This window comes from Hemitrygon akajei, chromosome 3 (genome assembly GCF_048418815.1).
Source record: "Hemitrygon akajei chromosome 3, sHemAka1.3, whole genome shotgun sequence".
Lineage (NCBI taxonomy): Eukaryota > Metazoa > Chordata > Chondrichthyes > Myliobatiformes > Dasyatidae > Hemitrygon > Hemitrygon akajei.
In genome coordinates this window covers 182,097,627-182,115,091 of record NC_133126.1, presented here as the reverse complement: position 1 = coordinate 182,115,091, position 17,465 = coordinate 182,097,627, and the positions used below count along the sequence as shown (strand labels likewise).

The 17,465-nt window shown below is 44.3% G+C and overlaps 1 protein-coding gene across 8 annotated transcripts in view; it reads left to right on the top strand.

The window, feature by feature from the left end:
* Nucleotides 1–17,465, top strand: part of plod2 (procollagen-lysine, 2-oxoglutarate 5-dioxygenase 2) — a 186,016-nt gene that overhangs the window by 160,857 nt on the left and 7,694 nt on the right. For 3 of the 8 annotated variants that reach the window (XM_073041541.1, XM_073041539.1, XM_073041543.1), the window contains 3 exons: nucleotides 4,962–5,042; nucleotides 9,489–9,593; nucleotides 13,526–13,672. In XM_073041541.1, coding sequence (XP_072897642.1) covers nucleotides 4,962–5,042; nucleotides 9,489–9,593; nucleotides 13,526–13,672 — 333 coding nt within the window. Of the gene's footprint in view, nucleotides 1–4,961; nucleotides 5,043–9,488; nucleotides 9,594–13,525; nucleotides 13,811–17,465 lie in introns of those variants that run through there. The other 5 variants (XM_073041542.1, XM_073041540.1, XM_073041544.1 and 2 more) reach the window with 3 other exon arrangements.

Here is a 17,465-nt window from a genome sequence, read left to right as displayed (position 1 = left end):
TAACATTCGTTAGCTTTCATTTATGTCCCTTAAGCACTATGAACATGCCTATTTAAGCAAAAAGTTAAAGAGAAACCTGCTGTATTGTCTTAATTGTCCGCAGCCTCCAGATTAATGTTCTTCAACTGCTGCACAAATTTCTCCGCTGCCAGTGCATTGTCAAAGGAGTAGCGTTTTCTTTTATGAGTTACTAGCAGTGTAGCAGGATAAATTAGACCATATTGTAAGTCCGAGATCGAGAACGAGGCCAACTCTTCCTTCACCGAATCGAATACATGCCTTCGCTTAAGTAATTTGGCAGACATCGGGGAAAACCTGATTCTTTGATTATCGAAAAGTACAGATTCTTTCAGTCTGGTTGCCTTCATAACCCGAATTTTATTGGCGTAGTTTAAAAACTTCATTATCACTACCCTGGGTCGCTTGGCCAACTTTGTTTCAGTTTCGTTTGCCCTGCCTATTCTGTGTGCTCTCAATAGCAAGAGCCCAGGGAAGTTTTCAGCACCTAGAACCTCAGGATTCCAGTTTTCCAAAAAAATAGACCATATCCGACCCTTCTGCCCTCTCTGGAAGTCCCACCAAGCGAAGGTTCGAGCGGCAGCTACGGTTTTCCAAATCGTCCAGTTTAAGCACTAATGCCTCCAAAGTAGTATTCTGGGTACGTAAAGAGGCGATATCGTCCTGATTGGTGTTAATTCTCCCGTCGGCTTCTGAAATGCGCGCTGTAACAGCTTTCAAATCCGCTTATATTGCGCTCAGTAGCCCTTCAAATCTCAACACAAAGTCATCCTTCATTACTTGAATGGCGTTTAGGGTTTGGCTTTGACCTGTTAAAGCCTCCTCCTCGCCGGTATTGTCGGTGGTCTGCGCTGCGTAGCTACAAGAGGAGCCCAATTTCGGAGACTTTTGCGTCTGCTTTGTTGCCTTTGGTGGCATTTTGGCTTTCCTTCGATTTCCAATCAGATCAAACTGGAACTGCTCAGGTATTTCAAAGTTGTTTAGTTGCGTAATTTCAAAACTTTTCGTAGGGGCTCCGACACACGTCCGCTCAGCAAGGCGCCATAACCGGACGTCTCTAGAACTGAAAGGTTACTAACAATACAGTATATATGAAGGAAAAAAAAATAAAAGGCGCCAAAACTTATCAGAGTTCAGTCAGTTTAATGCACATCGTTGAAGCTCAACCATCGAACCACTCGACCCCCCGTCGCTTTCCGCCGACCTCCACGCCCTTGCACCTGGGACCACCCGGGTGGTCAACCGAGCAGTGCCGCACACGTCCACCTTCCTCGGCGTCCTCTTCCCGACTCACTGAAAAGACCGCGAAAACCCCCCCAGCTCCCAGACTCACAAGACAAAATAACATTTCCCCATTGGTTAACAAATGAATGCAATCCCAATATCAGCAAGTCTAAAGCTAAACAACTGCGAGAGAAAGCACTTATCATAACAAAGAAGCATTCCTACTCTTAACAAAACAAAGAAACCATTTTGATTAACATATACAGTACATTGTACAACATCTAGACTTAATATTCCAGTCATATTAAGAAAAGCTGTAAGTATTGTGTTGTACACCCCTGTAACATGGAAGTCCTTTCATGTATGGAAGTTTAGAACAGAAACTTCAAGCACTAGTACCCTGGCAGGGGTTGTATTTTCATCATAGTTCCTCATGCCTTTCATCAGTTATGGAGCCAACCAGAAGACGTTTGTTTTCCAATGATGTGTACGACAGGGTGAAAGGCTTAATGATTCACTTGCATTCTGTTGACTGCTGAGCCATTCTTGTAATCAATTAAAGCTTCTCCATTTCATTTGCTCCAAGGAGTACAGCCACAGCTTCTCCGGACAGAGACATTATAATCGTGGGTTAAATAACCAATTACTTTGGTCATTCTAGGCAGTTGGTTGGCATTTGGGTCAGATACTTCTGTGTGCAGGAGAGAGTACATAGAAACAATTTGCTAAGTTATACCATGTGTTGGCGTGTGGCCTAGTGGACAAGGCATCAGACTAGTAACCTGAAGGTCACTGGTTTGAGCCTCAGCTGTGTTTGTGTCCTTGAGCAAGGCACTTAACAACACATTGCTCTGCGATGACACTGGTGCCAAGCTGCATGGGTCCTAGTGCCTTCCCTTGGACAACATCGGTGGCGTGGAGAGGGGAAGGCCTGCAGCTTGGGCAACTGCCGGTCTCCCATACAACCCTGCCCAGGCCTGCGCCCTGGAAACTCCATGGTCTCTCGAGTCCAATGGATGCCACCACCACCATGTTCCATAATAAAACAAAATCATATTACACTGGGTATTGTAAGTTTTGGCACAACATTCCAAATCCTTTGAGAAATGCAGGTATAATGCAACAGTAGAAGAAACTTGCATTTAGAAAGTTATACTGTTGTGTTAAACCAAAAGGCTAGTGAGGTCATAAAGATTATGATGAGGAAATGGAGCTTTAATAATATTGAGTAAATTAGCTAAGGCAAAATTAAATAGGAATATGCATGGTACTCTACTTGCTACAAGGACAATCCCAGCTTCTTAAAAGGATCAGCACCTGACCATACTCAGAGAGGGTGCAATTGACAGAATGTGACTTCATGTCCTATCCTTAAATGATCCTCCAAAGTAGGTGGGTGAGATGTCCCAAACCAGCTCCCTCTGCCCTCCTGGACGATGGATCAGGCAGATAATAATAAACACTGGGATTTAAAATACCCTGGGTCAAAGTTCTGCACAAGTCTCGCCCCACCTCTCACATGCTCACACAAATCTAGACCCTTATGGTTTTTAACCCTATGGGAGTGCATTCAGTGTCCCACCAGGGTGTGCAATCAAGCAGTAATGGTGGGGCTGTTGCTCCTTTCATTCACCACATTATCCCAATAGTTCTACAGCTATGACTTACTGTATTTCCATCAGCTTTGAATCATAGATTTATCCGTGATGCTTATACCCATTCTCAATTTAATTCCTCACATCATCACCATATCGCTTCCCTCTCCTCTCCAGTGCTTTCCATCGTAAAATTCTGATCATCTGCCACAGCCAGCGCTTCAGGAGTGGCAGAATGGCAGATTCTCTGTGCTTATTGATAGTTTTTAATTCCCCAATATAAGTTTTATTGTATCGTATTATTAAAAATTCTCCAGTGAACTGGGTAAGATTCAAGATAGCATGGGTATCGGGGTCCCAGTGAGACTTGGATGAGTGTGGGACATGGAGAATTTCAGAGGTGTATGGAGGTCAGGGAGCCTGGGCTCAGGAGTACAGGGGCGTATGGGATTTGGGGGGTATCTGGTGAATCTTGGGTGGGGAATTTGGGAACCAGGGAGTCTCAGGGAAGGGTGGAGACTGATGATTCTTGGACGGAGTGTGAGGACCGCTGAATCTTTGGAAGTATGGAAACCGGAATTGCAATGAGATAAGGGGGAGTGTGGAAAACATTTATCTGTTGAGCGAATACTCAGCCATTAGGATTTCTGCGTGGCCGGATAGTGGATTTTCATAATTTTATTGCACTTGCACCCCTGTCTTGCACCTTCCATCCTTTTGCTTCATGACATAGAGACATGACTGGTATTCAGCAGCTGCATTCCAGAGGGTGCCTGATGCAAACCAGGCATGAGCTACCGAGGCCCACCTGCTACCTCAGGGGTTGTTAACCTTTTTTATGCCATAGACCCCTTTGGCAGCCCCGCGGGGTGCAGACTTCTCAGAATAACGTATTTAAATATATAAAATAAAAAAACATTGGATTACAAAATAAGTGAATTATATTGAAATACATTTATCAAAATATTTTTAATTGTAATATGTGTGCTTCTTTATTAATGCATTAAATAGCAGGACTACATTTTAAATAGAGGCAAGTTACAATTAAATTTTATTTTGCAAAGGCATATCAGTGTGACGGCTGGTGTTGCTTAGCTCGAATAAGAACATTAAACAGTGGAGTTCTCTTTGACAAAGCCACATGCATGTCATGTTGGGCATCCAATTGATTTTCTCTTTTTTTTGTTTTAATTGTTACAAGTGTTGGAGATCCTGATTTGCAGAGATAATGTTCTTGCAAGTTGAATTAAAGCTTCCATAGCTCACTTTACCAGGCGCGGATAGGCTTCTCTCAAAGTCACAGGGACTGCTAATACTGCTGTGGTTTGTTGCCTACATTCATAATTGAAGGAAATGCTAAATTTCAGTTAGAGGCTAGTGAAAATAAAGATGTGTATCCAGAGATACCGGCCACGTGACAGATGCACTGCCACCTGGCTGGTCGGAGGACACACCACATGCCAATCAACATTTGGTCCCTCCCAACTAATCAATGCACACCTAAATTATTGGTCACCTTAATTGGATTATCTTGCCCAGCCCCATGCTATAAAAGGTGAGACATGTGCCTGGCTCGGTCTCTCTTACAGACCACCTCATTGAAGGTAAGTGCATTGATTTGTGTTTGGGAAGGTCTATTGTTTGTCCTGGTAAGGGAGCCGCAGCTATCCAAGGTCAAGGGGGATAGCTGTCGTAGTGCTTTTCCCTTGTTCTTTGTCTGTGTAACCGTACCCTGTCCCCACACCGCTTCCTGTGTATTGTAGTTGCTTGTGTTGACCCAACTTCCCCTTGTAAATAAATTCCTTATTATTAAAACTGTGTGTGTCCAGGCCTCTACTGTTGAGAACCAGTTATTTTCCATCACAACAAGATGTAATTTTTTTTTTCCATTCCAAATTCACAGACTTCCTAACATCTGTCCACAGACCCAGAAACCCTGCTCTAGCTTGTTCATCCAATCAGGGGAAAGGGTCTTTAAAAGATAAAGGGAAACAAACACTGTAGAGCTACAGAATGCAATTAAGCTCAGAGTTTGTCAGTTATGTCATCTGCTGTGTAAATCTGTCATCCCACTGGCTTCATCTTCTGCTTCATCACTGATGGATTGCTACTTGGATCTTGCAGGATTGGAAAGAGAAATACATTCATCCAAACTATTCAAAGATATTCACAGGAGAGATTGTTGAAGAGGTATGCAACAGCTTCGTGAGTATAATCAAGATACTGTCTTTTCAAGTGTTTCCCCAGTGGTAATTGATGTAAACTATCGGTTTGTTCCCATTTACTAAAGCAGTAGCCAGTATGACAATAGGTGCAGGAGTAGGCCATTTGGCCCTTCTAGCCATCACAGCCATTCTTTGTGATCATGGCTGATCATACACAATCAGTACTCCGTGCCTGCCCTCTCCCCATATCCCTTGATATCTATAAGAGCTCTATCTAACTCTCTCTTGAATGCATCCAGAGACTTGGCCTCCGCTGCCTTCTGGGGCAGAGCATTCCACATATCCACCACTCTCTGGGTGAAAAAGTTCTTCCGCATCTCTGTTCTAAATGGCCTACCCCTTATTCTTAAACTGTGGCCTCTAGTTCTGGACTCACCCATCAGCGGGAACATGCTTCCTGCCTCCAATGTGTCCAATCCCTTAATAATCTTATATGTTTCAATCAGATCCCCTCTCATCCTTCTAAATTCCAGTGTATATAAGCCCAGTCGCTCCAATCTTTCAACATATGACAGTCCCGCCATTCCGGGAATTAACCTTGTGAATCTACGCTGCACTCCCTCAATAGCAAGAAAGTCCTTCCTCAAATTTGGAGACCAAAACTGCACACAATACTCCAGGTGGGGTCTCACCAGGGCCCTGTACAGCTGCAGAAGGACCTCTTTACTTCTATACTCAATTCCCCTTGTTATAAAGGCCAGCATGCCATTAGCTTTCTTCACTGTCTGCTGTACCTGCATGCTTGCTTTCATTGACTGATGTACAAGAACATCTAGATCTCATTGTACTTCCCCTTTTCCTAACTTGACTCCATTTAGATAGTAATCTGCCTTCCTGTTCTTGCCACCAAAGTGGATAACCTCACATTTATCCACATTAAACCGCATCTGCCATACATTTGCCCACACACCCAACCTGTCCAAGTCACCCTGCATTCTCATAACATCCTCCTGACATTACACATCCTCCTGCCACCTAGCTTTGTGTCATCAGCAAATTTGCTAATGTTACTTTTAATCCCTTCATCTAAATCATTAATGTATATTGTAAACAGCTGTAGTCCCAGCACCAAACCTTGCGGTACCCCACTGGTCACAGCCTGCCATTCTGAAAGGGACCCGTTAATCACTACTCTTTGTTTCTTGTCAGCCAGCCAATTTTCAATCCATGTCAGTACTCTGCCCCCAATACTATGTGCCCTAATTTTGCCCACTAATCTCTTATGTGGGACTTTATCAAAAGCTTTCTGGAAGTCCAGGTACACTACATCCACTGGCTCTCCCTTGTCCATTTTCATAGTTACATCCTCAAAAAACTCAAGATTAGTCAAGCATGATTTTCCCTTCATAAATCCATGCTGACTCGGACTGATCTTTCTACTGCTATCCAAATGTGTCGTAATTTCCTCTTTTATAATTGACTCCAGCATCTTTCCCAGCACTGACGTCAGGCTAACCAGTCTATAATTCCCTGTTTTCTCTCTCCCTCCTTTCTTGAAAAGTGGGACAACATTGTCCACCCTCCAATCAGCAGGAACTGTTCCTGAATCTATAGAACATTGGAAAATGATTACCAATGCGTCCACGATTTCTAGAGCCACCTCTTTAAGTACCCTGGGATGCAGACCATCAGGTCCCGGGGACTTATCAGCCTTCAGACTCAACAGTCTATCCAACACTGTATCTTGCCTAATATAAATTTCCTTCAGTCCATTCTTTACCCTAGTTCCTTTGGCCACTATTATATCTGGGAGGTTGTTTGTGTCTTCCCTAGTGAAGACAGATCCAAAGTACCTGTTCAACTCATCTGCCATTTCCTTGTTCCCCATAATAAATTCACCCGTTTGTCTTCAATGGCCCAATTTTGGTCTTAACTATTTTTTTTGCTATTCACATACCTAAAGAAGCTTTTATTATCCTCCTTTATATTCTTGGCTAGTTTACCTTCGTACCTCATTTTTTCTTGGCATATTGCCTTTTTTGTTATCTTCTGGTGCTCTTTAAAAGCTTCCCAGTCCTCCGGTTTCCCACTCATCTTTGCTATGTTATACTTCTCTTTTATTTTTATACTGCCCTTTACTTCCCTCGTCAGCCACGGCCGCCCCTTACTCCCCTTAGGATCTTTCTTTCTCTTTGGAATGAACCAATCTTGCACCTTCTGCATTATTCCCAGAAATACCTGCCATTGTTGTTCCACTGTCTTCCCTGCTAGGGTATTGTCCCATTGAACTTTGGCCAGCTCCTCCCTCATAGCTCCATAGTTCCTTTTGTTCAATTGTAATACTGACACATCCAATTTTCCCTTCTCCTTCTCAAATTGTAGGTTAAAACATATCATATTATGGTCACTACCTCCTAATGGTTCCTTTACCTTGAGGTCCCTGATCAAATCCAGTTCATTACACAACACTAAACCTAGAATTGATTTCTCCCTGGTAGGCTCCAGTACAAGCTGTTCTAAGAATCTATCTCGGAGGCACTCCACAAACTTCCTTTCTTGGGGTCCAGCACCATTCTGATTCTCCCAGTCTACCTGCATGTTGAAATCCCCCATGACAACTGTATCATTACCTTTGCGACATACCAATTTTAACTCTTCATTCAACTTACTTCCTACATCCAGACTGCTGTTTGGGAGCCTGCAGATAACTCCCATTAGGGTCTTTCTACCCTTAGAATTTCTCAGTTCTATCCATACTGACTCTACATCCCCTGATTCTATGTCCCCCCTCGCAAGGGACTGAATATCATTCCTCACCAACAGAGCCACCCTGCCCCCTCTGCCAGTCAGTCTGTCCTTTCGATAAGATGTATATCCTTGAATATTCATTTCCCAGGCCCTGTCCGCTTGAAGCCATGTCTCTGTTATTCCCACAACATCGTACTTGCCAATTTCCAACTGAGCCTCAAGCTCATCTACTTTATTCCTTATACTTCGTGCATTCATATATAATACTTTTAATTCATTACTCCCCTCTCCTTTCATATCAATTCCTATTTCACTTGGCCATACTATATGATCTCTTCTTGAGCTTTCTACTCCATTGATTCTGTTGTCCTTTTTAACTTTTCTTATTTTCACTTTCCCTTTAACTCCATCTTTATATTTCCAGTTCATCCCCCCCCCCCCCCCACTACTTAGTTCAAACACATCCGTGTTGCAGTGGCAAACCTGTCTGCCAGAATGCTGGTCCTACGCCTATTAAGGTGCAACCCGTCCCTTTTGTAAAATTCATCCCTACCCCAAAACAGATCCCAGTGGTCCAAGAATGTAAATCCTTGCTTCCTGCACCAGTTCCTTAGCCACACATTCAGATCCATTATCTCCCTGTTCCTGCCCTCTCCAGCACGAGGAAATGGAAGCAAACCAGAGATAACCACCCTGGAAGTCCTGCTTTTCAGCCTTCTGAGTTCTCTGAAGTCCCGCTGCAGAATGTCCTTCCTCTTCTTCCCGATGTCATTTGTGCCGACGTGCACTACCACTTCCGGCTGTTCACCTTCACCCTTGAGGATTCCCTGCAATCGGTCCGTGATGTCCTGGATCCTAGCACCAGGGAGGCAACACACCATCCTTAAATCTCGCCTGTTGCCGCAGAAACCAGTTTCCATACCTTTTACTATGGAGTCCCCTACTACCACGGCTCTTCCTGATGTCTGACTCCTTGGCTCTGCTTCTGCACCAATTTTCAGCTCGCAGACCTGTCCGCCTCTCAGACTGGCAGTATCTTCTGTCCTGACAGTTTCCAAGAGGGTAAACCTGTTTATGAGAGGTGCATCCCCTGGGGTCTCCTGTACTTCAAGCATCCTTTCCTTCCTCATCGTCGCCCCCTTTCTCTCTTCCGGTATCCTCAGTATAATGACCTCACTGTAGGTCCTGTCCAGAAAACTCTCGTTTTCATGGATAAACCTGAGGTCATCCAGTTCTTTCTTCAGTGCTGCAACATGCTCCTTCAGAAGCTGAATCTGGACACACTTTCCACAGCTGTAGCAGCCGGGGGCACCATCAGTGTCCCTGACCTCCCACATCATGCATGTTGCACACTGAATCAGCTTATAGCGGTCATGTCTTCACCCTCTCCAATTGTGCCTGGCATCGTCTCCTCGCCAAAGACTGGCACTTTTCAGACCAGGCCACTCCGCTAAAGCTCTCCCTCTTTTTATTTGCTTGAGCTTTGCAAGCTGCAAGGTCACCTGACCTCGATTGCCCAATCAGCTGTTTTCTGCTGAGTCCGAGCTATTCAAATCTTGATTGCCAATCAATTGCTAATCAATTCTCGATTGCACTATCCAACTGCCAAAATCTCTCGAGCCAAAGACTAGTACTTTTCACACCAGGCACTTCCCTTGACCAGGCCGCTCCGTGAGAGCTCTCCCTCTTTTTATTTCCACTCCTCCCTCTTAATGTGGACTCTTTTTTATTTGGGTAGCCATGTCCTGATGTCTTCTGGTTCCCAGTATTTTCTGAGGCAACGTGTGACGAACTCGTGGAGATAGTGGAGAACTACGGTGAATGGTCTGGTGGAAAGAACGAGGTGAAACTTTGTATTGGATTAACTTGCCACTAGGCCTCAATGTTTTGAAATATTTCACTTATATTTTGCCAAAAATTATCACTGAGTGGCCAAAATTTGCTGCTAAGTTTTAACATGTTCTTTTATTTTTGGTAACAAGTATATTTTAACTCCACTGTGTTTGGATGGGTGAAGAAGTTCTAACAACATTCACAAATTGATGGCACAAGAGTAAGCAGATGCATTTGGTCTGGTAGACTTTACTCAGATAATGGTTGCATTAATTGGTTTATTGTTGTCACTTGTACTAAGGTGCACTGAAAAGCTTTGCTTTGCATGTCATCCACACACTTCATTTCATTGCATCAGCAGTCAAGGTGGTACAAGGGAAAAGCAATAACAGAATGGAGTAGACACGAGAGGTAGACACACAATGTGCTGGAGACATAGAATCAGGGGATGTAGAGTCAGTATGGATAGAACTGAGAAATTCTAAGGGTAGAAAGACCCTAATGGGAGTTATCTGCAGGCTCCCAAACAGCAGTCTGGATGTAGGAAGTAAGTTGAATGAAGGCAGTGCAAATGCTGGAAATGTAGAACAATGTAAATGTCACCTTCAGGTTCGGCTAGCAGCTTAATCTATGGAAAGACAGCCTCCGGCCCGGCCAAACTTGAGAAATCTTGTTTGGGTGGATGCTACATGATGTGTTCCCCTGTTACAAATCAGTACCACGAAATAACTAACAGTACACAATATGCAATTAAGCGATTGAGCTTTATAATTCTTTATTTGGCTATGGGTTTAGTAAAGAAACAAAAAGGAAAAAGAGCCGATTCTCATGAAACAGTCTAATGCACAATGTTGGAGCTCATGGTTTTCCCGTCTGTTCTTTCTCCATCGATTTTACCCCCTGTCCCCCATCCCCGGCGTTGACTCCCAACCCCATTCCAAGTCCACTCCATCCTGCAGTCTATGATTCCCCATTCTTGCGTCTTCTCTCTCCGTCTTCCACCAAACAAAAGCCCGCAAAGCCTTCTCCCGGGCACACAAGAAAGAAAAACACGCCTCTCATTGGACGGCGCACATTCCAAAGCCCCGTTATCTCCAGTCGTAACCCAAACACTGCTGCTACAGAGAAACCATTACACTAGCAGTGAAACCTCACAGAGTATTACATACAGAAAATGCTGGATTATATGTGGAGTATATAGTGTTACAGAGAAGGTGCAGGGCAGGCAACAAAGTTCAAGACCATGATGAGGTGTATTGTGAGCTCAAGAGCTTTGTTCAATAGTGTTTTAGCAGAGAACTGACTTTTAGAAAAGAATAGCATAGTGGCAAAAATGGAAATGTGCCCTTAGAGAGACAGTAGGATGAGAGACCTCAACCAAGAGATCAGGATGTAGAACAAGTGTAGGTGAAGCTAAGAAACAAGTAAACACAATCAGGAGTATCGTAGCCCTAATAATCAGGGTGAATCTGGAAATTAGGAAAGCACTTAAGAAAAGAAATGAATTTTAGTCCTTTACACTGGACAAATGAAAATGGTTTGGATTCTGTGAAGGACAAATGCTTGGGAGAGTTTCCTATCCCTGAGTTTCAAGTCTGAGACCGTTCTTCCTGCTGCTCTTTAACTTTTACATTTCCCATGGCTACCTCAATTCCCTTTTCATTTCACCTGTCTTTTCTAAATGTGCGAAAATAATCCATTTCAGAAAGAGGCCATGTTAGATCCAGAATTGTGTAATGAGAGGGCATTAACTAAAACTCTTTATAGCAAAATATTTACTGAGATTGCCCCAGGTGGTGGGGAGAAAGGCGTGTTAACTGATGATCTAAAGAATGGTCTATTATAGATGAAGGCAATAAATTTTAAAATACTTGCTAGCAGAAAATAGGCAAAAACTGCCAAATACATTTCAATATATGACTCCATCTGCTTTGGATCTAGAAAGTGTAGAACACAATACTCAATAAATGGTGAAAAGGCAGAAGCAATAGAAGTCTAGTAAATTACGAAGTTGCACGCACACAGAACATTTTTCTGTCATAGCAATGTGGTTATGCAGTTGGATACTGTTTCAGATTCCTGCACGTACCAGTTTCCATACTGTGAAACTGTCATATTATCAACTATAAACTACCGGTACTTTGTTTCTGATTTCCTGAAATGGTATGAAAAGCATTTTTTGTGGCATCTCCACAAAATCTCTGGAATTTCTTTTTTAAACTCTCCCTGCTCCTCTCTCCCTCTTTTCCAATAAGATGCACCTTAACTTTCATCCCTGACCAAGTTTTTGATTACCTGACCAAGTTTTTGATTACCTGACCAAATGCAGCATCGAATTTTGTGATAACAATGGTTGTTTAGAACAACAAAGTCAATTTGTAAATACAGAGTGATGGTCAAAGATGACAGCAAGACTTTAGAAAATGTGGATTTCTGTCCTCCTTAGATGGAGGGATGTTGCCCTGCCCACGCATGCTCAATGGCTTAATGATATTATGTCCTACTTAGACCTTGAAAAAATTCATTATTCAGTTCTTAATTTGGATACAAAGTTCCATAAGGTCTGGGGACCTTTTATTGAGTATTTTCATACCCTTCCTCTTAACTAAGGTTTTTTTTTCGGTCCCTTGCTTTCAGCTCCTTTTTTGTTGGTAGTAGGCATTAATATCTTCTGTTGCTAAGTGTATTTACAGTTTTGGGGGTTTGAATGTCCTGATGTATACTCTCTAGATTGTGTTGTGGTTGGTCTGGAGTTCTTTTTTGTTGCGGGGCTTGGGGAGGATACTAATTTTACATATCTTCAATTTGGGTGCTTTCTCAATTATCTTCTTTTGTATTATATTATTATTGTATGTTTATTTTTGCACTGTATTAATGTTCTTCATTCCGATCTGGGTTTTTTTTTATCTGTAGCGATGTAGAAAATGTATAAAAAAACTAATATAAAAAAAGAAAGAAAATGTGGATTTCTGCAAAATCTGGACAGCCACAAAAGTTGACTGAGTAAATTTGTCATGGATGTTTCCACAGGATTTAAATCGTAAGACAGTGGTTCAGATTAGGCCATTCAGCCCATTGAGTCTGCTCTGCCATTCCATCATAGCTGATTTTTTTTATCCCTCTCAACCCTATTCTCCTGCATTCTCCCTGTAACCTTTGTGGTCCTTATTAATCAAGAATGATCAACCTCTGCTTTAAATATACTCAATGTCATAGCTTTCACAACCATCTGTAGCAATAAATTCCACAGATTCACAATCCTCGTGACTAAATAAATTTCTCCTTATCTCTGTTCTAACAGGACACCTTTTTATTCGAAGTCTGTGCCCTCTGGTCCCAGACTCCCCGATATAGGAGAGGTCCTCTCCACATCCACTCTATCTAGGCCTTTCAATATTCAATAGGTTTCAGTGAGTTCTCCCCTTTATTCTCCTAAATTGCAACAAGTACAGGCCCAGTATTCAGGACACTTACTAAGACAGGTGTGTAAAAAGGGCCGGAAAGATCATTGGGGACCCAAGTCACTCCAAGCACGAACTGTTCCAGCTGCTACCATCCGGGAAATAGTATCGCAGCATAAAAGCCAGGACCAACAGGCTCTGGGTCAGCATCTTCCACCAGGCCATCAGACTGATTAATTAATGCTGACGCAACTGTATTTCTATGTTGTGTTGACTACCCTGTTGCACATAATATTTATCATAAATTACTATAATTGCATATTGTACATTTAGAAGGAGATATAGCGTAAAGATTTTTACTCCTCGTGTATAAAGGCTGTAAGAAATAAAGTCAATTCAATTCAAACACTGCTCGTATATTAACCATTTCATTCCCAGTAATGATATTTACATGACCTTTAAAGTGTTTGCTTCAATGTTGGTATTTTAGCTCTTCCAAAGCTGAAAGTTCTCAGGCTCTGATGGTTTGGCTGTATTTTAGGATAAGCGGCTAGTGGGCGGATATGAAAATGTTCCCACCGATGACATACACATGACTCAGATTGGTCTGGATCAGGTGTGGCTACACTTCATTCGGGAGTACATCGCTCCAGTTACACTGAAGCTGTTTTCTGGTTATCACACTAAGGTACGTCTCAAGCTTCAAGTGTTCTACATCAACAGAGACATCGAGAAACGTGTTACGCCAACTGCTAGCTGGGCAATATGAATATTGAAATGAGGCATTCAAAAAGCATCAAAAAGAACTGATGGTACATAGTTCTTAAATTGTTTGTTAAGATATGCTGGGGTGATATTGTTACCGATTTCTGCACTGACTTTTCACTAACCATTTATATTCAAGGATTTAGTTCAAAGTAATTGGAATTGGTAGTGGGGTGGAGATAAGTTGCTACCAAAAGAGGTGTAAGGCACTCTTTCCTTCCGCTAGCCTGCAAATCACCCTTGGGCAAGGGGTAGCACCTGCATAGACCTCCCCCCCCCCCCCCCATGATCAACGTCACACGAAACCATGGGAGCAGGCGTTGGGTGAGTAGCCGGTGCATATCATGAGTGCAGGTTGTGCAACCACTGAAACCAGATAGACAGCCTGAAGAGTATTGATAATGGCTGGGGTCACCAGTCTTGTAAAGACACTGCCCAGAAGAAGGCAATGGCAAACCGCTTCTGTCGAAAAATTTGCCAAGAATAATCATGGTCAAAAGATACGGTGCATGATTTTGAAATTGAGATTACTGGAAGACCTAGTAGGACTTTTTTGATAGCCTCGTCTTATTTCACAGAGGTTTATGTTTGGGAGCAGTTGCAGAGTAATGGAAGGGAAGGGTAATTTTTTACTTTTTTTTTTATTGAGGTACAGTGCAGAATTCGCATTTCAGGCCCCTTTGAGCCACACCATTCAGCAATCCCCTGATTTAACCCGAACCTAATCTCTCCCTCTTCCAGTGTAGAGTGCCCTCCTGCTTCAAATTATCCACCACTGTCCCTGTGCCAGAAAAGACCATGGTAACATACCTGAACAACTGGTGTCCTGTCGCACTCACCTCAATAATAAGCAAATGCTTTGAGACGTACAACCAAGCTGGAGGAACTCAGCAGGTTGGGCAGCATCCGTGGAAATGAGCAGTCAACGTTTCGGGCTGAGACCCTTTGTCAGGACTGAAGAGGGAGGGGGCAGGGGCCCTATAAAGAAGGTGGGGGGAGGGTGGGAAGGAGAAGGCTGGTAGGTGCCAGGTGAAAAACCAGTAAGGGAAAAGATCAAGGGGTGGGGGAGGGGATAGGCCGGAGAGGTGAAGAAGGAATGTAAGGGGAAAGCACTATGGGTAGTAGAAGAAGGCAGAATCATGAGAGGGGTGATAGGCAGCTGGAAGAGGAGGCAGAATGAAAGCGGGATGGGAGAAGGGGAGGGAATTACCAGAAGTTGGAGAATTCGATGTTCATGTCAAGGGGCTGAAGGCTACCCAGACGGTAGATGAGGTGTTGCTCCTCCAACCTGAGTTTGGCCTCATCATGGCAGTAGAGGAGGCCATGTATGGACATATCCGAATGGGAATGTGAAGCAGAGTTGAAGTGGGTGGCAACCGGGAGATCCTGTCTGTTGTGGCAGACGGAGCGGAGGTGCTCGACGAAGCGATCCCCCAATCTGCGTCAGGTCTCTCCGATGTAGAGGAGGCCGCACCAGGAGCACCGGATGCAATAGATTACCCCAGCAGACTCACAAGTGAAGTGAAGTGTTGCCTCACCTGGAAGGACTGTTTGGGGCCCTGAATGGTGGTAAGAGAGGAGGTGTAGGGACAGGTGTAGCACTTACGCTTGCAGGGATAAGTACCAGGTGGGAGATCTGTGGGGAGGGACGTGTGGACTAGACAGTCGTGGAGGGAACGATCCCTGCGAAAAGCAGAGGGAAAGATGTGCTTAGTGGTGAGGTCCTGTTGAAGGTGGCAGAAGTTGCGGAGGATAATATGCTGGATCCGGAGGCTGGTGGGGTGATAGGTGAGGACAAGGGGGACACGGTCCCTGTTGTGGTGATGGAAGGATGGGGTGAGGGCCGGTGTGGGGAAATGGAGGAGATGCGGGTGAGGGCATCATTGATGGCGGCAGAAGGGAAACCACGATTCTTAAAGAAAGAGGACATTTGAGTTGTCCTGGAATGGAAAGCCTTATCCTGGGAGCAGATGTGGCGGAGACGGAGGAACTGGGAATAGGGAATAACATTTTTACATTTGGCAGGGTGGGAAGAGGTATAATCAAGGTAGTTATGGGAGTCCATGGGTTTATAGAAGATGTCAGTAGACAGTCTGTCTCCAGAGATGGAGACCAAGAGATCGAGAAAGGGGAGAGAAGTGTCCCAGATGGACCAAGTGAATTTGAGGGCTGGGTGAAAGTTAGAGGCAAAGTCGATGAAATTGACGAGCTCAACATGGGTGCAGGAAGCAGCATCAATGTAGCAAAGGAAAAGTTGTGGAGCAGTACCAGTATAGATTTGGAGCATAGACTGTTCCACATAACCCACGAAGAGGCAGGCATAGTTGGGGCCCATGCGAGTACCTATAGCTACACCCTTGGTCTGAAGAAAGTGGGAAGAGCCAAAAGAGAAGTTATTAAGTGTGAGTACCAGTTTCACCAACTGGGGGAGTGTGGTGGTGTTGGGGAGCTGGTAAGGTCTATTGTCAAGAAAGTAGTGGAGGGCTTTGAGGCTGCCTTGATGGGGAATTGAAGTGTGTAAGGATTGGACATCCATGGTAAAAATGAAGCGGTCGGGACCGGGGAACTGGAAGTTATTAAAGAGGTGGAGGGCATGGGATGTATCCCGGATGTAGGTGGGGAGGGACTATGGGTGACAAAATGGAGTCCAGGTAGGCAGATACAAGTTCAGTGGGGCAGGAGCAGGCCGAAACTATAGGCCTACCAGGACAGTCAGGCTTGTGGATCTTGGGGAGGAGGTAAAACGAGCAGTGCGGGGTGTGAGAATGATGTGTTTTTTGGCTGAGGATGGAAGGTCTCCGGAGTTGATAAGGGTGGTGATGGTATGGGAGACAATGGTTTGATGTTTTTTGGTGGGGTCTTGTTCCAGGGGTAAGTAAGAGGAGGTGTCAGAGAGCTGCCGTTTGGCCTCAGTGAGGTAGAGGTCCATCCGCCAGACTACTACGGCACCACCTTTGTCTGTGGGTTTGATGGTGAAGTTAGGATTAGTGCGGAGAGAGTGGAGGGCAGTGCATTCAGAGGGAGTGAGGTTGGAACAGGAGAGAGGAGTGGTGAAGTTGAGACGGTTGTTGTCTCAGCTGTGTGGTGAAAAATGCTTTGAGAGGCTGGTCAACGATTATATCTGCAGCTTGCTAACACCCAAACTGGACCCCCTACAATTCACCTACTGACACAACCGATCGACAGATGACTCAATAGCCACAGGTCTACACACCGTACTTGCACGTCTGGAGAAGGAAGGATGCTTATGTGAGAATGCTGTTCTTGGACTACAGTTCAGCATTCAACACCATGATTCCCACCAGGCTCAACAGGAAGCTCAGAGACCTCGGCCTTGACCCTGCCTTGTGCAGCTGGATCCTGGACTTCCTGTCAGATCGCCGGCAGGTGGTAAGAGTGGGCTCCCTCACCTCTGACTCTCAACACAGGAGCCCCTCGGGGTTGTGTACTAAGTCCCCTCCTTTACTCTCTGTCTACCCATGACCACACACAGCTCTAATGTGCTAATTACATTTGCTGACGAGTCTGCATTGATTGGCCTAATCTCATACAATAACAAGGTGGCCCACAGGGTAGAATTCATCTCTCTGACCCAGTGGTGTCAAGAAACAACTTCTCCCTCAATGTCACAAAAACAAAGGAGCTGGTTGTGGATTACAGAAGGAATGCAGGCAGGCTAACCCCTATAGACATCAATGGATCTCGGGTTGAGAGGG